The sequence below is a fragment of the Erinaceus europaeus genome, chromosome 1 (genome assembly GCF_950295315.1).
Source record: "Erinaceus europaeus chromosome 1, mEriEur2.1, whole genome shotgun sequence".
In the NCBI taxonomy this organism is placed as follows: domain Eukaryota; kingdom Metazoa; phylum Chordata; class Mammalia; order Eulipotyphla; family Erinaceidae; genus Erinaceus; species Erinaceus europaeus.
The window spans coordinates 78,966,613-78,989,376 of NC_080162.1; the positions used below are offsets into that span (position 1 = coordinate 78,966,613).

Sequence of the window (22,764 nt, forward strand, 5' to 3'; positions counted from 1 at the left end):
CTTAGAGGAAAATATTGGCAGAACTTTTTTTCGCGTAAATTTTAAAGACATTTTCAATGAAACGAATCCAATTACAAGGAAGACTAAGGCAAGTATAAACCTATGGGACTACATCAAATTAAAAAGCTTCTTCACAGCAAAAGAAACCACTACCCAAACCAAGAGACCCCTCACAGAATGGGAGAAGATCTTTACATGCCATACATCAGATAAGAGTTTAATAACCAACATATATAAAGAGCTTGCCAGACTCAACAACAAGACAACAAATAACGCCATCCAAAAATGGGGGGAGGACTTGGACAGAATATTCACCACAGAAGAGATCCAAAAGGCCGAGAAACACATGAAAAAATGTTCCAAGTCTCTGATTGTCAGAGAAATGCAAATCAAGACAACAATGAGATATCACTTCACTCCTGTGAGAATGTCACACATCAGAAAAGGTAACATCAGCAAATGCTGGAGAGGGTGTGGGGTCAAAGGAACCCTCCTGCACTGCTGGTGGGAATGTCAATTGGTCCAACCTCTGTGGAGAACAGTCTGGAGAACTCTCAGAAGGCTAGAAATGGACCTACCCTATGACCCTGCAATTCCCCTCCTGGGGATATATCCTAAGGAACCCAACACATCCATCCAAAAAGATCTGTGTACACATATGTTCTTGGCAGCACAATTTGTAATAGCCAAAACCTGGAAGCAACCCAGGTGTCCAACAACAGATGAGTGGCTGAGCAAGTTGTGGTATATATACACAATGGAATACTACTCAGCTGTAAAAAATGGTGACTTCACCGTTTTCAGCCAATCTTGGATGGACCTTGAAAAAATCATGTTGAGTGAAATAAGTCAGAAACTGAAGGATGAATATGGGATGATCTCACTCTCAGGCCGAAGTTGAAAAACAAGATTAGAGAAGAAAAACACAAGTCGAACCTGAAATGGAATTGGAGTATTACACCAAAGTAAAAGACTCTGGGGTGGGGGGGTTGGTGGGGAGAATATAGGTCCATGAAAGATGATGAATGACATAATGGGGGTTGTATTGTTAAATGGGAATCTGGGGAATGTTATGCATGTACAAACTACTGTATTTACTGTTGAATGTAATTTACTGTTAATTCCCCAGTAAAGAAATAAATTATTAAGAAAATGAAAAAAAAAAGGAAATAAAAAAAAATTTCTACTGTCAAAAAAAAAAAACAAACAAACAAGGGCAACAAAAGGGAAAAAATGGCCTCCAGGAGCAGTGGATTTGTAGTGCAGGCACTGAGCCCCAGCAATAACCCTGGAGGCACCAAAAAAAAAAAAAACCTCAGGGAAAATTAATATCTGTATTATCATTAACCTCTAACTAAAATTTATCATCTAACTAAATTATGATGTAAGTAACAAACCACTATAATGTTATCCATTCCTGGACTTTTAATTGAAAAAAATATCATAGGTATTTATTTTAACATAGTCAAGTAGATGGAGATTTCCTGAAAAATAATTTGTTCATCACATCTTCAAAAGTCTGTTAATCATTACATATGTTGTTAGATCTTGATATATAATGCCTTAGTAAAGCTATATATATATAGATAACAGATTTAGGGCTTTTTTATTCTACTTTCCCCCTGGATTGTAGGTTTTTTTAATTTATTATGTAGGTTTTTAAAATTTATTATGTAATTTCCCTCCCTTTTGTTGCCCTTGTTGTTTATCATTTTTGTTATTATTGTTGTTGTTGTCGTTGTTTTTGGGTAGGACAGAGAGAAATGGAGAGAGAATGGGGAAGACAGAGAGGAGGAGAGAAAGGTAGACATCTTCAGACCTGCTTCACCGCCTGTGAAGGGACCCCCTACAGGTGGGGATCTGGGGGCTCGAACCGGGATCCTTATGCTGGTCTTTGTGGTTTGCGCCACCTGCGCTTAACCCACTGTGCCACCGCCCAAATCCCTCTATGTAGTTTTTTAATGCGAGGAAGAAGAGAGAGACACTAGAGTCACAAATTTAGGAGTGAAAAATAAGTATAACACAAATTTGGGTTTGTGTTGATTATAATTCTGCTATATTTTATTTAATACATTAAAAACATTCTGTGAAAGCCTCAGTGTACTGTTGAAGGATCATTGGCACAGAAAGAGAAGTCAAAGAGATGCATGTGGATGTATTGCCATTTCCAGAACATTTCACTGCTTTAAGGCACATAGACTAGCAGAATATTTGAGGAAAAGCCTGTGTTAAAAATCTATAATGTAAGGCTACTATAGGTTTGTGCCCTGATATCCTCCAGTGAGATGGTGGTCTAGGACATAATTGCAACTATCAGTAACTATAGGTTACAACCTTTTATGAGGTTTATTACAATCCAAGATTGGTTTCCTGGCCCAGAAGTCTAGAATTTAATGCCACATCTACTTGTAGCCTCAGGCAAGTCATTTAACCTTTCTGAGCCTTAGTAGTCTCATCAGTGAAATGAAAATAACAATATGGATTTTATAGGGTTTTTGTGAAAATCAGGAGGAGGTGATTGCTTTTTTAAATAAAGGAATGAATTTAGTTATTTTTCCCCTAGCCATTTCTTAATAGTCATAATTACTACTGGTTTACAAGATATAATATTATAAGATATAGTTCCATAAGAGGTGGTGATTATTCAAGATTTCTGTGTTAATTGTGTCCATAAGGGAAGTAGATTAGACAGAATTCTTCCAGTTGAAAGTGCCATAAAATGCAGCCCAAGGGGGTCGGGCGGTGGCGCAGTGGGTTAAGCGCATGTGGCGCAAAGCGCAGGGACCGGCGTTAAGGATCCCGGTTCCAGCCCCCGGCTCCCCACCTGCAGGGGAATCGCTTCACAGGCGGTGAAGCAGGTCTGCAGGTGTCTTTCTCTCCCCTTCTCTGTCTTCCCCTCCTCTCTCCATTTCTCTCTGTCCTATCCAACAACGAATTGCGTCAACAAGGGCAATAATAATAACCACAACGAAGCTACAACAAGGGCAACAAAAGGGGGAAAAAAAAAATGGCCTCCAGGAGCGGTGGATTCATGGTGCAGGCACCGAGCCCAGCAATAACCCTGGAGGAGGAAAGGAAGAAAAAAAAAAAATGCAGCCCAAGAGACTACACTGGTAGCTCATGTATCTCAAGGTTCTAGGATAGTTCTCCAGCTTCAGATTCAGCTATATTCAGACTTAGTGTCACCAGGACCCAGTGTCTCTGTCTTTCCTTTGGCGCTTGTATAACACACAATTGTTTTCAGCTAGACTCTCTTCTCATGGTTATGAGATGACTGCCACATTTCCAAACTTTCATTTTTAAGTTTTAGCCCATTTAGGAAAAGGATGCTACTTCTTTCCAGTCCCCCAAGGCTGAGCATTGGGATCAGTTCTTCCTGATCCAGTCTGGCTTCATTGGAAACACTGGGCCAATGATGCTGAGAATCAAGAAAGGGTGTATCCCTCAAAACAAAATCAGGGTGCTGTTGGTGAGAAAAGGGGACCACATGCATGGCAGTGAAAGCACAATATGTCTGTTATAGGAGATTCAGGCCTAGGACCATCTCAAATGTGACTGTGTAAACTTCATTAAGCTTTAAGCTCTCAGGCAGAGGGTAGATAGCATAATGGTTATACAAACAGACTCTCATACCTGAGGCTTCAAAGTCCCAGGTTCAATCCCCTGCACCACCATAAGGCAGAGCTGAACAGTGCTCTCGAAACAGTAAATAAATAAATAACAAATTAAAAAAGATAAATGGAAGTAAATTAAAAATCTTTAAACTCTCCTGGCCCCACATTCCTTGTTGATTGGACTAGATGTTCTGTGAGGGTCTTTTTGGCCTTAACTCTAGGGAATATATGTGAATAAACACTGGTCAGTGCTCCCTGTACCCAAGGTCTTGTTTCTGACTAAATGAGTGCCTTTTTCCTATCCAGTCACTGTAATCTTGGACATGTCCTTTTTATTTCTGTTTGTTTGGTTGGTTGTATTTAATCAGTCATTTAATGATTTTTGGATGAAGCAATTCTGAACAATATAGTAGAATTGCCTGGGAAGGCCCAACTCATTCTAGAAACAAAGACTTAACTTTTATTCTTTCACACTGTCAATGAATACAGTACATGATAAATTCAAGTAGGTAAATGAAATTAACTAGACAGCAACTCTAAATTATACATTATTCAGAGACTCAGAGGCATTAAGATGAATGTAGATAAGAATAACATATGTAAGAGTTCATTTTTCACTTCACAGATGAGCAAGAAAGTAACATTTATGCTCCTTCAAGTAGTCATACATTTATAGAAACCATAAATTTGAAGTACTAAGCTATATGTAAAATAGTTAAGAAATTTAGTTTTCTTTTTTTTTAAATTTATTTCTTTATTGGGGAATTAATGTTTTACATTCAACGGTAAATACAATAGTTTGTACATGCATAACATTCCCCAGTTTCCCATTTAACAATACAACCCCCACTATGTCATTCATCATCTTTTATAGACCTATATTCTCCCCACCCACCCACCTACCCCAGAGTCTTTTACTTTGGTGCAATACACCAATTTCATTTCAGGTTCTACTTGTATTTTCTTTTCTAATCTTGTTTTTCAACTTCGGCCTGAGAGTGAGATCATCCCATATTCATCCTTCTGTTTCTGACTTATTTCACTCAACATGATTTTTTCAAGGTCCATCCAAGATCGGCTGAAAACGGTGAAGTCACCATTTTTTACAGCTGAGTAGTATTCCATTGTGTATATATACCACAACTTGCTCAGCCACTCATCTGTTGTTGGACACCTGGGTTGCTTCCAGGTTTTGGCTATTACAAATTGTGCTGCCAAGAACATATGTGTACACAGATCTTTTTGGATGGATGTATTGAGTTCCTTAGGATATATCCCCAGGAGAGGAATTGCAGGGTCATAGGGTAGGTCCATTTCTAGCCTTCTGAGAGTTCTCCAGACTGTTCTCCACAGAGGTTGGACCAATTGACATTCCCACCAGCAGTGCAGGAGGGTTCCTTTGACCCCACACCCTCTCCAGCATTTGCTGCTGTTACCTTTTCTGATGTATGACATTCTCACAGGAGTGAAGTGATATCTCATTGTTGTCTTGATTTGCATTTCTCTGACAGTCAGAGACTGGGAGCATTTTTTCATGTGTTTCTCGGCCTTTTGGATCTCTTCTGTGGTGAATATTCTGTCCATGTCCTCCCCCCATTTTTGGATGGGGTTATTTGTTGTCTTGTTGTTGAGTCTGGCAAGCTCTTTATATATGTTGGTTATTAAACTCTTATCTGATGTATGGCATGTAAAGATCTTCTCCCATTCTGTGAGGGGTCTCTTGGTTTGGGTAGTGGTTTCTTTTGCTGTGAAGAAGCTTTTTAATTTGATGTAGTCCCATAGGTTTATACTTGCCTTAATCTTCTTTGTAATTGGATTCGTTTCATTGAAAATGTCTTTAAAATTTATGCGAAAAAAAGTTCTGCCAATATTTTCCTCTAAGTATCTGATAGTTTCTGGTCTAACATCCAAGTCCTTGATCCACTTGGAATTTACTTTTGTATTTGGTGAAATACAGTGATTCAGTTTCATTCTTCTGCATGTTTCAACCCATTGTTTCCAACAACATTTGTTGAAGAGACTCTGCTTTCCCCATGTAATAGTCTGGGCCCCTTTGTCAAAGATTAGATGTCCATAGGTGTGGAGCCTCATTTCTGGGCTCTCAATTCTATTCCACTGTCAGTGTGTCTGTTCATGTTCCAGTACCAAGCAGTTTTGATGACAATGGCCCTATAATACAGTTTGAGATCTGGGAGTGTGATGCCTCTGGTTCTGTTCTTTTTTCTCAAGATTGTTTTGGCAATTCTAGGTCTTTTCTGGTTCCAGATAAACATTTGTAGCATTTTTTCTATTCTCCTAAAAAATGTGCTTGGGATCTTGATGGGGATAGCATTAAATTTGTAGATGGCTCTGGGTAATATATTCATTTTGATGATGTTAATTCTTCCAACCCATGAACATGGAATATTTTTCCACTTCTTTGTGTCTTTTTCAATTTCTTTGAGTAGTGACTCATAATTTTCAGTATACAAGTCTTTCACTTCTTTGGTTAGGTTTACTCCTAGATATTTTATTGTTTTTGTTGCTATAGTAAAAGGTATTGATTTCTGGATTTCAACGTCTTCTAACTTAGTGTTTGCATAGAGGAATGGCACTGACTTTTGAATGTTAATTTTGTAGCCTGACACCTTACTGTATTGCCTGATGATTTCCAAAAGCTTCTTGCTGGATTCCTTAGGTTTTCCATGTATACTATCATGTCATCTGCAAATAAGGAGAGTTTGACTTCTTTTCTTCCAATCTGTATGCCTTTAATTCCTTGCTCCTGCCTGATTGCTATGGCAAGAACTTCCAACACTATGTTGAATAGTAATGGTGATAGTGGGCAGCCCTGTCTAGTACCTGATCTGAGGGGAAATGCTTCCAGTTTTTCACCATTGAGTATGATGTTGGCTGTAGGTTTGCTATATATAGACTCCACTATCTTCAGGAATTTTCCACCTATTCCCATTTTTTGTAGTGTTTTGATCATGAAGGGATGTTGTATTTTGTCAAAGGCTTTCTCTCCATCTATTGATATGACTGTGGTTTTTGGTCTTGCTTTTGTTGATGTGGTGGATCACATTTACGTATATTAAACCAACCTTGCAAGCCTGGGATAAACCTCACTTGGTCATGATGAACAATCTTTTTGATATACTGCTGTATCCGGTTGGCTAGAATTTTGTTCAATATTTTTGCATCTATGTTCATCAGAGATATTGGTGTGTAGTTTTCTTTTTTGGTTGTGTCCCTGTCTACTTTTGGTATCAGGGTGATGTTGGCTTCACAGAAGCTGGCAGGGAGTATTCCAGTGTCTTCAACCTTCTGGAAGACTTTTAAAAGTAGAGGTATTAGTTCTTCTTTGAAGGTTTTGTAGAATTCATTTGTAAAACCATCTGGTCCAGCACTTTTGTTTTTGGGAAGACTTTTGATAACTGTTTCAATTTCATTAGCTGTGATGGGCCTGTTCATGTTATCCACTTCCTCTTTACTTAGTTTTGAAAGTTGGTAGGTATCTAGGAAATCATTCATTTCTTCCAGGTTCTCTAGCTTGGTGGCATATAGTTGTTCATAGAAGCCTCGCATGATATGTTGAATTTCTGCGGTGTCTGTTGTGATATCTCCTCTTTCATTTACTATCCGATTTATTTGGGTCTTCTCTCTTTTTTGTTTTGTGAGTCTGGCTAAAGGTTTGTCAATTTTGTTTACTCTTTCGAAGAACCAACATTTATTTTCATTTATCTTTTGTATGGTTTTCCTATTCTCAATAATATTTATTTCTGCCCTAACTTTAGTGATTTCTGTCCTTCTGGTTGCTTTAGGATTCCTTTGTTGTTCTTCTTCTAGGTCTTTAAGATGTGCAATCAGGCTGTTTATTTGTGCTTTTTCTTGTTTCCTAATGTGTGCTTGTATAGCTATGAACTTCCCTCTTTTTAATTTAATTTAATTTTATTTTTTTTTGAACTTCCCTCTTAGGACTGCTTTAGCTGTGTCCCAAATATTTTGATAGCTTGTGTCTTCATTTTCATTGAACTCTTGAAACATTTTAATTGTCTTCCTTGATTTCCTCTTTGACCCAGAAGTTGTTAAGAAGTGTACTGTTGAGCTTCCACATTTTGGGACTGTTACTAATCTTTTGTTGATTGTTAAGTGTTAATTTAATTCCACTGTGGTCTGAGAAGATGCTTGGGATGATTTCAGTGCTCTTGAATTGACTGATGCTGTCCTTGTGGCCTAACATATGGTCTATCCTTGAGAATGACCCATGTGGATTTGAGTAAAATGTGTATTCCAGTTTCTTGGGATGAATGACTCTGAAAATGTCCAATAGTTCTAGTTTATCTATCTCTTCATTTAGCTCCCTTATGTCTTTACTGATTTTCTTCCTGGATGATCTGTCAAGTTGAGAGAGTGGGGTGTTGAAGTCCCCTACTATGATTGTGTTGCTGTTAATATGTTGCTGTAGCTCTTTCAGTAGAAGTTTGATGTATTTAGATGGCTTCTCATTGGGTGCATAGATGTTAATAATTGTTAAGTCCTCTTGATTGACTGATCCTCTGAGCATTAAGTAGTGTCCATTCCTATCTTTTTTAATCTTATCTATTTTAAAGTCTATCATGTCAGATATGAGAATAGCTGTTCCTGCCCTTTTTTGTGGACCATTGGCTTGTATGATAGTTTTCCATCCTTTCACTTTAAGTCTGTGTTTGTCCTGTTGAATTAGGTGAGTTTCCTATAGACAACATATTGTTGGGTTGTGTTTTCTGATCCATCTTCCTACTCTGTGTCTTTTAATAGGTGAATTCAGGCCATTCACATTTATTGATAGCAAAGATTGAAGATATTTTAACGCCATTCTTGTAGAGTTTTAGAGTGTTTTGATATATGTCCTATTTGTGGTGGTCTGGTTGTTTATAGGAGACCTTTCAGAACTTCTTTCAGGGCAGGCTTGGTGATGGTTGCTTCCTTCAACTGTTGCTTGTCTGAGAAGGTTTTGATGCTTCCATCTAGTCTGAATGACAGTCTAGCAGGATATAGTATTCTTGGCTGAAAGCCTTTCTCATTGAGCACTCGATAGATATCTTGCCATTCTCTTCTGGCCTGTAGTGTTTGTATGGAGAAGTCTGCTGCTAATCTTATGGGTTTTCCTTTGTAGGTGACTCTTTGTTTTTCTCTTGCAGCCTTGAGGATCCTTTCTTTATCCTTATTCCTTTCCATTCTAAGTATGACATGTCTTGGTGTCTTTAGGTCTGGGTTAATTCTGTTTGGGACCCTCTGGGCTTCTTGAATCTTTATGTCTTTGGTGTTGTCTAGACTAGAGAAGTTTTCAGCTATTATGGCCTGGAGAATGCTTTCTTCCTCTCCTTCTCTTTCTTCCTCTGGTAAGCCAATAATGCGTATATTGTTTCTTTTGAAGTCATCCCATAGGACTCTGTTGTTGTTTTCAGCATCTCTTAATCTCTTTTTGAGATCTCTTACTTCTTTTTTAGTTGTCTCTAATTCAGCCTCAATCTTGCCAATTCTGTCTTCAGCCTCATAGATTCTATTCTCTCTGCCCTCTACTGCTTTCTAGAGTTCATCTATTTTGTTGCCCTGCTCTGATACTGTTTTAGCTTGTTCAGCTAGTTGCCTTCTTAGCTCAGCGATTTCAGCTTTCAGCTCTCTAATAACCATGTGATAATTAGAATTTTTCTTCCATATTCTCATTTGTTGTTCCTGCATTTCTGATTACAATTTTTTCAAATTCTTTACTCACTCCTGTTATTATTTCCTTAGCTAATGTTTGGATGTTGAACTCATTGTTTTGTGTTTCACCCTCTGGAGGACTTTTAGCTGGACTCTTGTCCTGGTTCGAGTCTCCAATATTTTTTCTTGTTGTTTTAACCATTTTATATATTATGTTATGAATTCCCTCTCTCAGTACTTTTCAAATTATTGATCACTATTGCCTGGATTGACTTGTGTCTAAGTAAGTTAATTAAAGGGTTTACAGTGGTGGAAGTTAACAGTTTTTTCAATCCCTGAGTTGGAGCTCAGTGGTGTAAAAGCCTCTTTTTTTTTCTTTTTTCTTCCCTGTAGGCTATGGGAGCCTGAGGGCTTTTAAACTATCAATAGACTTCTTAGCTTAATAACTGACTCCTGACCAAGAGATAAAGCAGGGTGTGGCAGAGATAATCCAGTGGTTATGCAAAGAGACGTTCACAGCCCCTCAGCTATGCCACTGAGGGGTAGTAGCAATGGAGACTCAGAGTTGCACTTGGTGAGTCTCTGGGGAGTCCTTTCCTCCCTTAAGCTGTCCCCTTGTTGGTGGAGCAGACTGGAGGTGATGTCTCAACTGATAAACTGCTGAACTGTTAGCAGTCACTTAATTTCTCCCTAGGCTCCTCTCTCCTCTCTGTCACCAGCCACACGTATTTGTACTCACGGGTGATTTACTGGGTTCCTGTGGTCATTCTAGTCCTGTCTTGTTTCGGTCCTGGGTGGTCTCCTTTGGTATTCCTAGTTGATCCGGGAGAGGAGAGGAGAGGAGAGAAAGTGATCTCTAGTTAGTTTTCTAGTATTCCAGTGAAAAAGATTTTTGTTACGATCACAAAGAACTACTCAGAGAAAAATCTGTTCCCTTCAAGAAGTATCAGTATACATGCTATTCACTTTCAAATGTTCTGTAAACAATACAGATATTAAATTTATAGAGCTATGTGGGCAGACAATAGATAAAATGCAAGTATGAAAAAAAATCTTATAAATTGTTAACAAATTGTTATTAATTGTTGAGTCCAAATGGGAGGTAGATGGCTATTCTTTGTATTGTTTTTCAGTCTTTCTTTCTCTTTCTTTCAACTTCTGACTTGGAAGGAAGAAGGGAGTACTAAGGAAAGGTTGGGGACTTAAGTCCTTATCATGGAACAAAGCAAAAGTTTGGTAGAGGATGAAAAATACTTGCACCTATCTTGGGAAAATGTGGAAATGTACCCTTGTGGGAACAATTCTGCAAATCAGCTTTTCTATAGTGACTGTTAGAGGCCAACCTTGAAGGGGCTGGTGCAAGGCTGCTGTGAATTCCTTTCTGGTCCCAGTCTGATTTCATTTTCCGCAACAAAGAACATTAGCTAGTTCAGTTCTCTCCCCAATATGCCTCAGGCTCCATTTTGCTACCATATCAACAGACTTTGATTTTTTCCCTAGGTTTGGTCGCAGACGTGTGATGGTCAAGAAAGGGCAGAGGGGCAATAGCTTTTATTTTATTTATATGGGCACAGTGGCAGTAACTGAGGATGATGATGGCAGCAGTGCCTTCCTGGACCCTCATCCAACATTGCTGCACAAGGGGGCTTGTTTTGGGGTAAGTCTGGGGAAGAGTTTGGCCTTCTGGGATAGAAGTGGGGTGTGGGGAGTTGAGCAGTAGTGCAGCAGTAGTGCACATAGTACATGTGCAGTAGTGAAGTACATGTGGTGCAAACCTCAAGGACTGGCGTAAGGATCCCAGTTCAAGCCTCCAGCTCCCCACTTGCAGGGGAGTCACTTCAAAAACAGTGAAGCAGGTCTGCAGGTGTCTATCTTACTCTCCCCTTCTCTGTTTTCCCCTCCTCTCTCCATTTCTCTCTGTCCTATCCAACAATGACACCAATAACAACTAAAACAATAAAACAACAAGGGCAACAAAAATGAATAAATAAATTTTTAAAAAGTGGTATATGATAGAGCTCCTGCTAGAACCTTTTGACCAGCTCCACTCTGTCTTGTTTTTTGTATAATGCATTGCACTATTGTAGGTTCAAGCACCATTATCAAATTCTGATTGCATTGAACCAGGTGATGTCTTATGTGATCTCTTTGAGATGTTTAAGGAGTATGTTCCCTTTATAGTCCTTAGAGATGTAGATCTTCACAGGGCCTCTCCAGCATCCTCATATCTGGCTTGGTGCCTCTTTTTCTTTTCCTTTCTTCTCTTTTCTTTCCTTCCCTTTTCTTTTCAGACTTATTTTATTTATTCCATAGGAGATGAGAAAGATAGGCCAAAGTAGCTGCTCAGTATATGCAGAATCAGGGATCAAACCAGGAAACTCAAGCATGGAAGTCTTGTACTTTGTGGGGGCTGGACAGTGCACATGTCACTATATACAAGGATTCAGGTTCGAGTCCCTGCTCCCCACCTGCAGGGAGAATGCTTCATGAGAAATGAAGCTAGTCTGCAGCTATCTATTTTTTTAAACAGCTATGACAACTACACTTTATTTAATTTTTTTAAATTTCTTTATTGGGGAATTAATGTTTTACATTCGACAGTAAATACAGTAGTTTGTACATGCATAACATATCCCAGTTTTCCATGTAACAATACAACCCCCATTAGGTCCTCTGTCATCCTTCTTGGATCTGTATTCTCCCCAACCACCCACCCACCCCAGAGTCTTACTTTGGTGCAATACTCCAATTCTAGCTCAGGTTCTACTTGTGTTTTCTCTTCTGATCTTGCTTTCAACTTCTGCCTGAGAGAGAGATCATCCCATAGTCATCCTTCTGTTTCTGACTTATTTCACTCAACATGAATTTTTCAAGGTCCATCCAAGTTCGGCTGAGAATGGTGAAGTCACTATTTGTTATAGCTGAGTAGTATTCCATTGTGTATATATACCACAACTTGCTCAGCCACTCATCTGTTGTTGGACAACTGGGTTGCTTCCAGGTTTTGGCTATTACAAATTGTGCTGCTAAGAACATACTTATACAGACCTTTTTGGATGGTTGTGTTGGGTTCCTTAGGATATATCCCCAGGAGAGGAATTGCAGGATTATAGGGTAAGTCCATTTCTAGCCTTCAGAGTATCTTTTTTTTTTTTTTCTCTCCCCCTTCCCTCTCAATTTCTCTCTGTCCTGTCAAATAAAAATAAAGTAGAAAGAAAAATAAATAAATAAAAGGACAAAATGGCTGCCAGGAGCCGTGGATTAGTAATGTTGGCACTGAGCCCCAATAACAACCCTGTGGCAAAAAAACAAGTCCTGCACTTTGCCACCTGAACTGCTTCCCTGGCTGCTTTTGCCCCCCCCCCCTACATGCAGCATATCAAAAGGGAGGGGAGTGGGTTTACAGATGGGGCAATAAATAGAAGCACAGAGATGTCCAGGAAACATAGTCTGGAGAGGAGTGATTTCTAGGGGAGAGACAGAAGCAGGAAAGAGATGTGGAGGCTGCCAATGGGGAACTGGAGATGGACTGTCAGTTGTCTTTATCTCTGTCTACCCGACAGGAAATGGGCCTTCTGAATACTTCAGTCAGAAGGGCCACTGTGGTCTGCATGGAAGAAACAGAGTTCTTAGTTGTTGACAAAGAAGATTTCCTTGCTTATAACCTGGACAAAGAAGTGCAGAAGGATGCTCAGAAGCGGTTTGAGTTTTTAAGGTAATTTCATGATCATTCAGAATCTTTTCTCCTCTGTGTTTATTAGGTGTCTGACTTTGTCCTAGGCCCACTGGGAGGCAGCAGATACTTTTTTCTCTACCTGGAATACATTTCCATACCCACCTCCACTGTATTTCTCTGACTCGCCAACTCTTACTACATACTTACATCTCAGCCCCTGTATCTCTTCCCCTATATGAGATCAGCCAATGATAACAGTTGCACAAGAGGAAGGGAAAGGGAGTCTGGCGGTAGCGCCGCGGGTTACGCGCTGGTGACGCAAAGCGCAAGGACCGGCGTAAGAACCCCGGTTAAAGCCCCGGGCTCCCCACCTTCAGGGGAGTCGATTCACAAGCGGTGAAGCAGGTGTCTATCTTTCTCTCCCCTTCTGTCTTCCCCTCCTCTCTCCATTTCTCTCTGTCCTATCCAACAACGATGACATCAAGAACAAAAATAATAACTACAACAATAAAACAACAAGGGCAACAAAAATAAATATATATTAAAAAAAAAAGAAAGGGAAAAAGCCTATGACTGGTGGGGTGTGAGATAGGAGGAGGGGATATCACTGCTAGTGGGCCTTCAACTACAGGGAACAAATAGACAAAAAAGGAGAATCCAGACATCTTCCATGCTCCAGACCCAAGGGAGTATTTGAAGTCAAAGCCAGAAGAAAGGAGTTGGAATAAGCGGTCTACACCAAAGGCAGAGCCAGGACTGCTGGTGAGCTGAAATGAGGAGTTCTGAGGGAGTTACTTGGAATGAGCACATCTTAGTCAGTTACTAACTGGAGTGGGGTAGAGGCAGGGAGGAAGCTTCTGGAAGGAGGAGCTACAATGAAAGAAGCACATGGCAGGAGAACCTGGATTATCTTTGGGACCAGGCCTAGAGAAAAGGGCAGAAGAATAAAGGCAATCATATGATAAAGAAACTGGTTACAGCATAGTTGATTAGAAGAGATGTGTAATCTCCCACCTCCGGCATTCTCAAGAACAGGAAAACATGCTCTCTTTCTGGAGATTGTTAAGTGCTGGCTGGCACCTGCTGACATGGAGGAGGATATATTCTAACAGGCTTTTCCCTTCAGGAAGATGGATCTGTTTCAGACCTGGACTGATGAGAAACTCTGGAAGCTTGTAGCCCTGGGGAAGGTGGAGAAATTTCCCTATGGACAGCTTATCACAACTGACTTTATAGAATCTTCCTCCATCATGTTTATCTGCAAGGTGAGAGGTCTGGTATGGGGGTGGTGAAGTTAGGAGGAACTTGCTCAAATGCCTGGATTTGTACCCTGTCCTACAACACACACACTGAACTTCCATGTTCTAGTGATAAAAGGCAAGTGACACACTTTGGTCTGCTTTCCAGTGGGTTGCTGTGAACTTTAGGATAAATAACTATTATAGAGGGCCGGGTGCTGACACATCCATTAGAGCTCACATATTATTGTTTAAGGACCCAGGTTCAAGCCTCAGGTTTCCACTTGCAGGAACGAACGATGGAGCATTGGTACAGGTGGAGAATTGGTACAGGTATCTCTTCTTCTTTTTCTCTTCTCTTTCTCTGTCACTATCAATGAAAAAGAAATAAAATGGCCCTCAGGAGTAGTAAAGTCATTGTACAGGGACCAAGCCCCAGTAATAAACTTGGTGGCAAAAATACTATTATACTAGAAAAACTCTAAAGGAGTTCCTTTTTTTTTTTTTCTTTCTTCTTTCTATTTTTTGTATTTTAAATTTGCTTTTTATCTGGGCAAAAAGCAACTTTGAGGTTTACAAATTATTCTTTGGGAAAATAAATTATTCATTAGGTTATTGGCCTCAGCACATTTCATCCTCAGCAGGAACAACAGAGGTGCAAAATCTGCTAGATGCAGCTGTGGCCCACTTAACAGGGGTGCACTTGAGGAAATTCAGCACAATAAGAACCTGGCTGAAACTGCTTCTTATGAGGTCAATGTCTTTTGCAGAATGTGACTAATGTTAAAAAAGATGTCTGGAAAGTGATTTCCTGTATATCAAGAGATCTCTTCTTATTAAATTTCTTTATAAATGCACATACATTTTCATCCAGAAATTGGGACATTAAATCAAACCTTTAGCAGCTGATATTCCCAGTTACTACTACTTTTAAAATTTCATTAGTGACTTAATAATGATTTACAAAGTTGTAGGATAACAGGGCTATAATTCTACATCATTCCCACCACCAGAGTTCTGTATCCCCATTCCTTCCATTGGACGCTACAGCAGTTCTCCCAAAAGTTGCAGATAGGGATTGACTATTATTTCTATAACTATTTCTGTATATATATATACACACACACACACACACACAAAACCTTTTTTCTCTTTTTTTCCAGCAGACCACTTCTAAAAGCTCTGGCTCATGGTGGTGCTAGGGATTGAACCTGGGACCTTTGGTGCCTCAGGCATTAAGGACAGTTCACATAACCAGTGTGCTATCTTTTCCAGGCTGCCCTTTTTTTTTTTTTTTCTATGATCCTGCCTTTTCTTCCTAAGTCACATCTACACCTATTACTACTTATGAATGTCCTTCCTTTTTTCTTTCACTGTGTCCTGAGGGAGTTGGAGTTCAGAGCTCTCTGGTCATCTTCCCCTAACATTTCTCCCACTTTGGGAGTATGGACCAAAAAAAAAAAAGTTTTTAAATTTTTTAATTTTTATTTATTTATTGGATAGAGACAGCCAGAACTCTAGAGGGAAGAGGGTAATTGGAAGTGAGAGAGACAGAGAGATGCCTTCAACCCTGCTTCACCACTCACAAAGCTTTCTCCCTGCAGGTGGGGACCGGGCGATTGAACTGATCCTTGCACACTGTAATATGTACGCTCAATCAGGTGCATCACCATCTGGCCCTGACCAAAATTCTTTATGGGGTGCAGAAGGTGGAAATTCTGGCTTCTGTAATTGTTTCTTCCCTGGATATCTGTGTTGGCAGGTCAATCCAGCCTGTTTCTGCAAAGGAATCTCTTTTTTCTTGAGCTCATATATATATAGAGAGATATGTGTTTTTATTTTTCTAGATTTAACACTGATGTAGTCTGTTCTTAGCCCTGTAAGGTGACATATAGACATATTTAAATTATGCATTTGGCTCTTGAATTTTAATGATACCAGAGAACTTTTTAAAATTTGTAATGTAAATTGTAAAAGTGCTATGATCACAATATAAAACATTCTGGAAGGAGGAAAAAATAATGGGTAAGTGTATCACTTCAGAATATAAAGTAGAATTACTTTGTGCATATTTTTATGACATTCCCAATAAATTTCAAAAGAAGAACACTTGATCTTGCTTTTAGCAATGAAGAGATTTACCAGCACCACCTCTGCCAGGACTGCCAGTCACTTTATGAAAAGTTTTCTAATTTAGCAGGTAGCTATTACTGCCTTGTTGAGGATTTAATTTACATTTTTCTGACTACTTGTGAGCTTAATCATGTTTACTGTATTTACTATTTAAATTTGTCTTGAAAATTGTTTTATGTTCTTTGAGAACTTCTCTGTTGGTTGATGATGAAAAGAAAATGTAACACTCACTGAGTGCTTACTGTATACCACACAGCTTTGCTTATTTCAGCCCTATGAAAACCTAGTGGAGGTTAGCGTCACGACTTCCATTTCACAGGTATGCCTTGTGTGCATATGTGACTCTGATACTCCCAGTAGATGCTTCCTTTTTTTCTTTTGATGTCAGATAGAGAAAGAGACATCACAGTACTGCTCCACTGGAGGAAAGAGATGGATGGAACTTTGGTAGGGGGTGAGGTGTGCTGGCCCTTGTTTTGAGGAAATGTGAAATTGTCACATTCACAAGACAGCATTTCCTTAATAATAAAAAACCCCAAAGATTTATTTATTATTTATTTAGTTATTAACAAGAGAGAAAGCAGGCATGCCAGAGCATCACTTTAGCATATGTAGTAGCATGGATTACACTCAGGAGCTCATGCTTGCAAGTCCTGTGGTCTCTTTGCTGTATGTCCTCCCAGGCTTCACCAACATTTTTTAAATTTGTTTTTTAGCGATATAATATTTATTTAAAAGATTATAAAGGATACAATTGTAATATGGGTATAATTCCATACAGTGTCCATTGCTAGAGTTCTGTTTCCCATTTCCTCCGTTGGAAACTTCCCTATTTTTTATCCCTCCGGGAGTATGGGCCAACATTATTATTATTTTTTTTTTTTTAACCAGAGCGCTGGCTTATGGTGATGTGGAGGATTGAACCTGGGACTTTGGAGCCCCCCCCAGACCAAGATTCTTTTTGGGGCTGCACCAAAAATTTTTTTTAAAATATATGATTTCTGACTTTCCAGTATTCAGGAGATAAAGCAATACCAGGATGTACTCTGGTCCTTCCCCCCACTTCCAACCTCTCAATTATAGTTGAAAAACACCCATCCTAAGGGACTATAATTTCTCATTTTTATTATTTTTATTTTTTATTGTAATTAACTTACTTATAAAACAGAAAATATCGACAAGATAGGATAAGAGGGTACGATTTCACATAATTTCCACCACTAGAGTTCTGTATCCCATTCCCTCCCTTGAAATCTTTCTTATTCTTTATCTCTCTTGGAGCATGGACCCAGGGTCACTGTGGGGTACAGAAGGTGGAAGGTCTGGCTTCTATATTTGCTTCTCCGCTTAATATAGGTATTGGTAGGTCAATCCATACTTCCAGCCTGTCCCTATCTTTCCCTAGTGGGGCAGGACTCCAGAGAGGTGGGGGGTCCTGCACATATTGGTGAGGTCCTCTGTCTGGGGAAGTCAGGTTGGCATCATGGTAGCATCTGTAACTTGGTGGCTGAAAAAAGCATTATAGTATAAAGCAGAAAAAATTGTCTATTAGGGATATAAAGGTAAGAATATAGCAGATAAGGTTTGGGATCTCCATTTTGGAAAAAGCTAGTAGGACTATTTTAGGTATATTTATTTCTTGCCTGCCAGCTCCTGAAATGTTCACATTTGCTTAGAAGTCTGTTGAACTCCTGTAGTTTACTTACATTGCCACTAGAGGGCAAAATCAATGGCAAATGAACAGCTGGGCAGCCTTAGGACCTGGGAAAATTGGGGAATAAGACTTCCTGAGGGCTTCCAGACTGTCTGTTGCAGAAGATCCATCCACAGGCATTAAAGAGGGGGGATCTGGGAGCATATTGAGAGGACCTGGAGATTCCATGTGGTGGAGGACGGTGTCAGGTTTTGGTAGGGGTGCTATACAGACACCTATCATGGGAGCGGGAGTGTGGCTAGAGTGGTGGTAGAAGCTGCAAACCTAATAATTATTTGGTAAATTATTATTTCCCCCAATAAAGTGAAAATTTAAAAGTAAAAAAAAAAAGATTTCCTGGGCTGGGTGGTAGCGTACGTGGTTGAGTGCACATGTTAAAATGCTCAAGGACCCGGATTCAAGCCCCTGGGGCCCCACCCGCAGGTGGAAAACCTTGTCAGTGGTGAAGCAGTACTGTATGTGTCTTTCTGTCTCTCTCCCTGTCTGTCTTCCCCTTCCCTCTCAATTCCTGGCAGTCTCTTTATTCAATAAATAAAGATAATAAAAAAATTAAGGGAAACAAGGGGGAGTAGAAAAAAAAGATTTCCTGATGGTATTGCAAACATAGTTAATGCCCACAATCAACTCATTCAGACCACTTTATCGTTTGTTTTTCCACTGTAGGTGACTCTTTGTTTTTATCTTGCAACCTTCAGGATCTTTTTTTTTCTTTATTTAACTTATTTATTCCCTTTGGTTGCCCTTGTTGTTTTATTGTTGTAGTTATTATGTTGTCGTTGTTGTTGTTGGATAGGACAGAGAGAAAATGGAGAGAGGAGGGGGAAGGCAGGGGGAGAGAAAGATAGACACCTGCAGACCTGCTTCAGGGCTTGTGAAGCGACTCCCCTGCAGGTGGGGAGCCAGGGCTCCAACCGGTTTCCTTACACTGGTCCTTACGCAGGTCCTTGTGCTTTGCGCCACCTGCACTTAACCCACTGCACTACAGCCCGACTCTCCTAGGATCCTTTCTTTATCCTTATTCCTTTCCATTCTAGTTATGGTGTGTCTTGGTGTCTTTAAGTCTGGGTTAATTCTGTTTGGGACTCTCTGGGCTTCTTTAACCTTTATGTCTTGTAGACTAGAGAAGTTCTCAGCTACTGTGTCCTGAAGAATGCTTTATTCCCCTCCCTCTCTTTCTTCCTCTGGTAAGCCAATACTGCATGTGTTATTTCTTTTGAAGTCATCCCATAGGTCTCTGTTGTTGTTTTCAGAATCTCTTAATCTCTTTTTGAGATCTCTTACTTCTTTTTTAGTTGTCTAATTCGTCCTCGATCTTGCTAATTCTGTCTTCAGCCTCATTATTCTATTCTTTGCACTTCACGCCATGTGCGCTTAACTTACTGAGCTACTGCCTGACCCCCATATTTGAGTTTTAAGAAAGGTTGTGAGACTTCCTTTTTATACAAATGGACTCATTTATGAAAAATTATATGTATACATCTTATAGACATAGAGAAAAGTTTGAAATAATATTCACCAAAATGATAATACTTATTATTTGAGGACTCTAGGATTAGTGTAGTTTAACTTTATGTTCTCCTGTTTGGTTTGAATATTTTTATTTTTTGCCACCAGGGCTTCACTGGGCCTTCAGGCTTGCACAATTCCACTGCTCGTGGTAGATTCTTCTTTTTCCTCATTTCCAAATAGTGAGTGAGTGAGAGAGAGTGTGAGAGAGACACAGAGAGGACAAACATTAAACCACTGCTCCACTAATAGTGAAGCTTCTCCATTTCATGGTGCTTTTATGTGGCTTTGGAGAATCAAAACAGTGCATGGTAAAGTATACACACACAGGAGTAAATCATGCCTTTTTTACTGGTTTAAACATTTTTACAGATAGAGAGCACGGGGCCAGTAAAATAGCTCACTTGGCTAGTGTGCTGCTTTACCATGTGTACTACCAGGCTTAAGTCTGGCTCCCAGTGCATTAAAAGAAGATTCAGGACTGCAGTATCATTCTCTCTCTCTCTCTTCCTCTCTCTGCCTTTTTAGCTCTATAAAAATTGTAATAAATAATAAAGATAGACAGCATCACTTTGCTATAGCATATGTGGTTCCAGGGACCAAATTCTCGGTAGATTTGTGCAAGTCCTTCTACTCACTGAGCAGCCTAACCAGCTGTTGAATATTTCTTAACCTTTCAATTTTGGAATGACTCCTCCCCCTCCCATTTTTGTAATTAATAGTGGGTTACAAGATTGTAAGATTACAGTGCATAGTTCCACACCACACTCACCAACAGAGTTCACACCAGCCTCCCAAAGATAACCACCACAGTTCTTACAACAGTTTGCTTGTTTCTGTTTTTTTTTTTTTTTTTGCAAGTTTAGGTGTATCAGATCTCTAGATTCTACTACATATGAGTGAAACCATCTGGTAGTTGTCTTTCATTTACTTCACTAAGCATAATGTTCTCCTGTTCCATCCATTTTGTTCCAAAGGACACAATATCATCATTTTTGATTGCACAGTAGTATTCCATGATATATATATATATCCCATTATTTCTTTAACCGGTCTTCTGGATGGCTATTTGGGCTGCTTCCAACCTTTGTCTATTATGAATAATGCATCTATGAACATAGGAGTGTGTATGTTCCTTCAAATTAATCTTTGAGTGTCCTTTGGGTAAGAATGGTATTTCTGGATCATACGGCAATTCCATTTATATTTGCTTAGGGATTTATAATACTGTAGAATGATAAAATTTATAGAAAAGTTGCAAGAGCAATACAAAGAACTTCTGTGTAATTTTAACCCAGATTTACCAATTGTTAGCATTTTGTCATATTTGTTTTTTATATACATATCTCTCCTGTTTGAATTATTTGAGAGTAGTTTTGTCTTGCTCATTTACTCCTATACTTAAGATATGAGATCAGAAATTAGTTTCGCACACAAACTTGCAAAAAAAAGTAGTCAAACTACAAACTGTCTCTAAGACTTTGTGAGAACTCTAGTGTGTGAGGGGTTTGGCGGTAACATTGTAACTATAACCCTGAAATTTCATAATCTTGTAAACCACTATTAAATAATAAAGATTTTAAAAGTGATTAGTGCTTTAAAAAGCTATTAACTTGTAGTAATAATATAAACCTTCTTACTGTATTAAATTTATAACTGACATTATTAGTCATGTACAAGTAAGTAATAGGTCTATGAAAATAAAAAATTAGTTTCAGAATTTTAAAAATCTGGGAATTTAGCAATTACAAATAATCTACAGATCATAATCAGTTTCATAAATTATTCCAATAATATCCCTATGGTGGTGAATTTTTCCATGCCAGCATTGAATTTAGTTCTTTGGTTATTTGAATTTTTTGTGATGCATATATGGCATTTTTTAAAAAAGACTGAAATCACTTATGCAAAGCAAGTCAAACAAAGGGGTGGCAAGCCTGGCCTATGTGGAAGCTCAGGGTCTAACCCTCCTGTTTGTGTCCTTGACCTGTCCAGGGCAGCTGTGAAGTCCTACGACTGATAGACCTAGGGGCCTCCCTTTTCTATTACAAGTGGATCTGGCAGCATCTGCAGCTGATAGACAGAAATTCTTTGAGTACCCACTTCAATGGTAAGTGGTGCACATCTGTCAGCAACTGCAGTATGGGGTGAGGTTGATGTGTACTCTACCTGGTGAGCTTACTCCTACTCTCCATATTTTATTTCTTAAATGTGGCCCATAATACTTTCCTGGATGTAGATGAAGGGAAAAATTGTAGCTTGGGGCCTGACACAGAGGGATGCTACATGAAAGTCATAGTGTTGGAGTTGGGCAGTGGCACATGTGGTTGAGTGCATATGTTACAATGTGCAGGGACCAAGGTTCAAGCCCCTAGTCCCCACCTGCAAGGGGAAAGCTTCATGGGTGGTAAAGCAGGTCTGGAAGTGTCTCTCTGTCTCTCTTCCTCTCTGTCTCCCCCTTCCCTCTTGATATCTGGCTATCTCTATCCAATAAATAAAGATAAAATAGTCATAGTGTCTTTCTTTTCTATTTTTCTTAATTCCCTTACATGCTAGACTAATCACACAAGCGACCATGATAAACCTCCAAACACTACCACCACAACCATTTTAACACAGAACAAACCATTAATTTATTTTCCTGTGCTTTCTCTAATAGAACCTTCTCCTGAAGAGAGATTCAAGAACTTTCAAATTAAATCATATCCTCAACAGGACTTTAGCTCTATGAAACTTCTGCATCTCAAGAAAGCCCAGGAGCTACAGGGGACCAGCTTCAGTAGGAATATTAATACTATAGAAAGCAGTCTTCCAAAGACATATGGCCCCAAAACTAAGTAAGCTTAAGCTTAGTTCTGAAAGACAGAATGGTATTCTTGCTGATAAGGAAAGAATAACTTACAGGGTATAATGGAAAAAACAAACAAACAAACAGAACCTGTAGGCCTTATAGGGCTGAGGTTCCCAGGAGATTGGATCCCTAGCATCACATTAAAAAAAAAAAAGGGAGCTGGGTGGTGGTGCAGTGGGTTAAGTGCACATGGTGGAAAGAGGAAAAGAAAGAAGGAAAGGGAGAGAGAGATACCAGACCACTACTCTGAACCTGGAACTCTGAACCCTCAGACATGAAAATCTTTTTTCATAACCACTATATTATCTCCTTTTGCCCCCTGGCATTTAGTGGAGTGGAGTGGATCTCTGACTTTCCTTTCTCTC

At 39.3% G+C, this 22,764-nt stretch overlaps 1 protein-coding gene across 3 annotated transcripts in view; it reads left to right on the plus strand.

Annotated features, from left to right (window-relative positions):
* The window catches only part of CNBD2 (cyclic nucleotide binding domain containing 2), a 71,245-nt gene that overhangs the window by 32,230 nt on the left and 16,251 nt on the right, over positions 1-22,764 (plus strand). For 2 of the 3 annotated variants that reach the window (XM_060189251.1, XM_060189247.1), the window contains exons 6-10: positions 10,782-10,938; positions 12,845-12,996; positions 14,084-14,222; positions 21,544-21,658; positions 22,208-22,385. In XM_060189251.1, coding sequence (XP_060045234.1) covers positions 10,782-10,938; positions 12,845-12,996; positions 14,084-14,222; positions 21,544-21,658; positions 22,208-22,385 — 741 coding nt within the window. The remainder of the gene's footprint in view (positions 1-10,781; positions 10,939-12,844; positions 12,997-14,083; positions 14,223-21,543; positions 21,659-22,207; positions 22,386-22,764) is intronic. The other variant, XM_060189254.1, reaches the window with a different exon arrangement.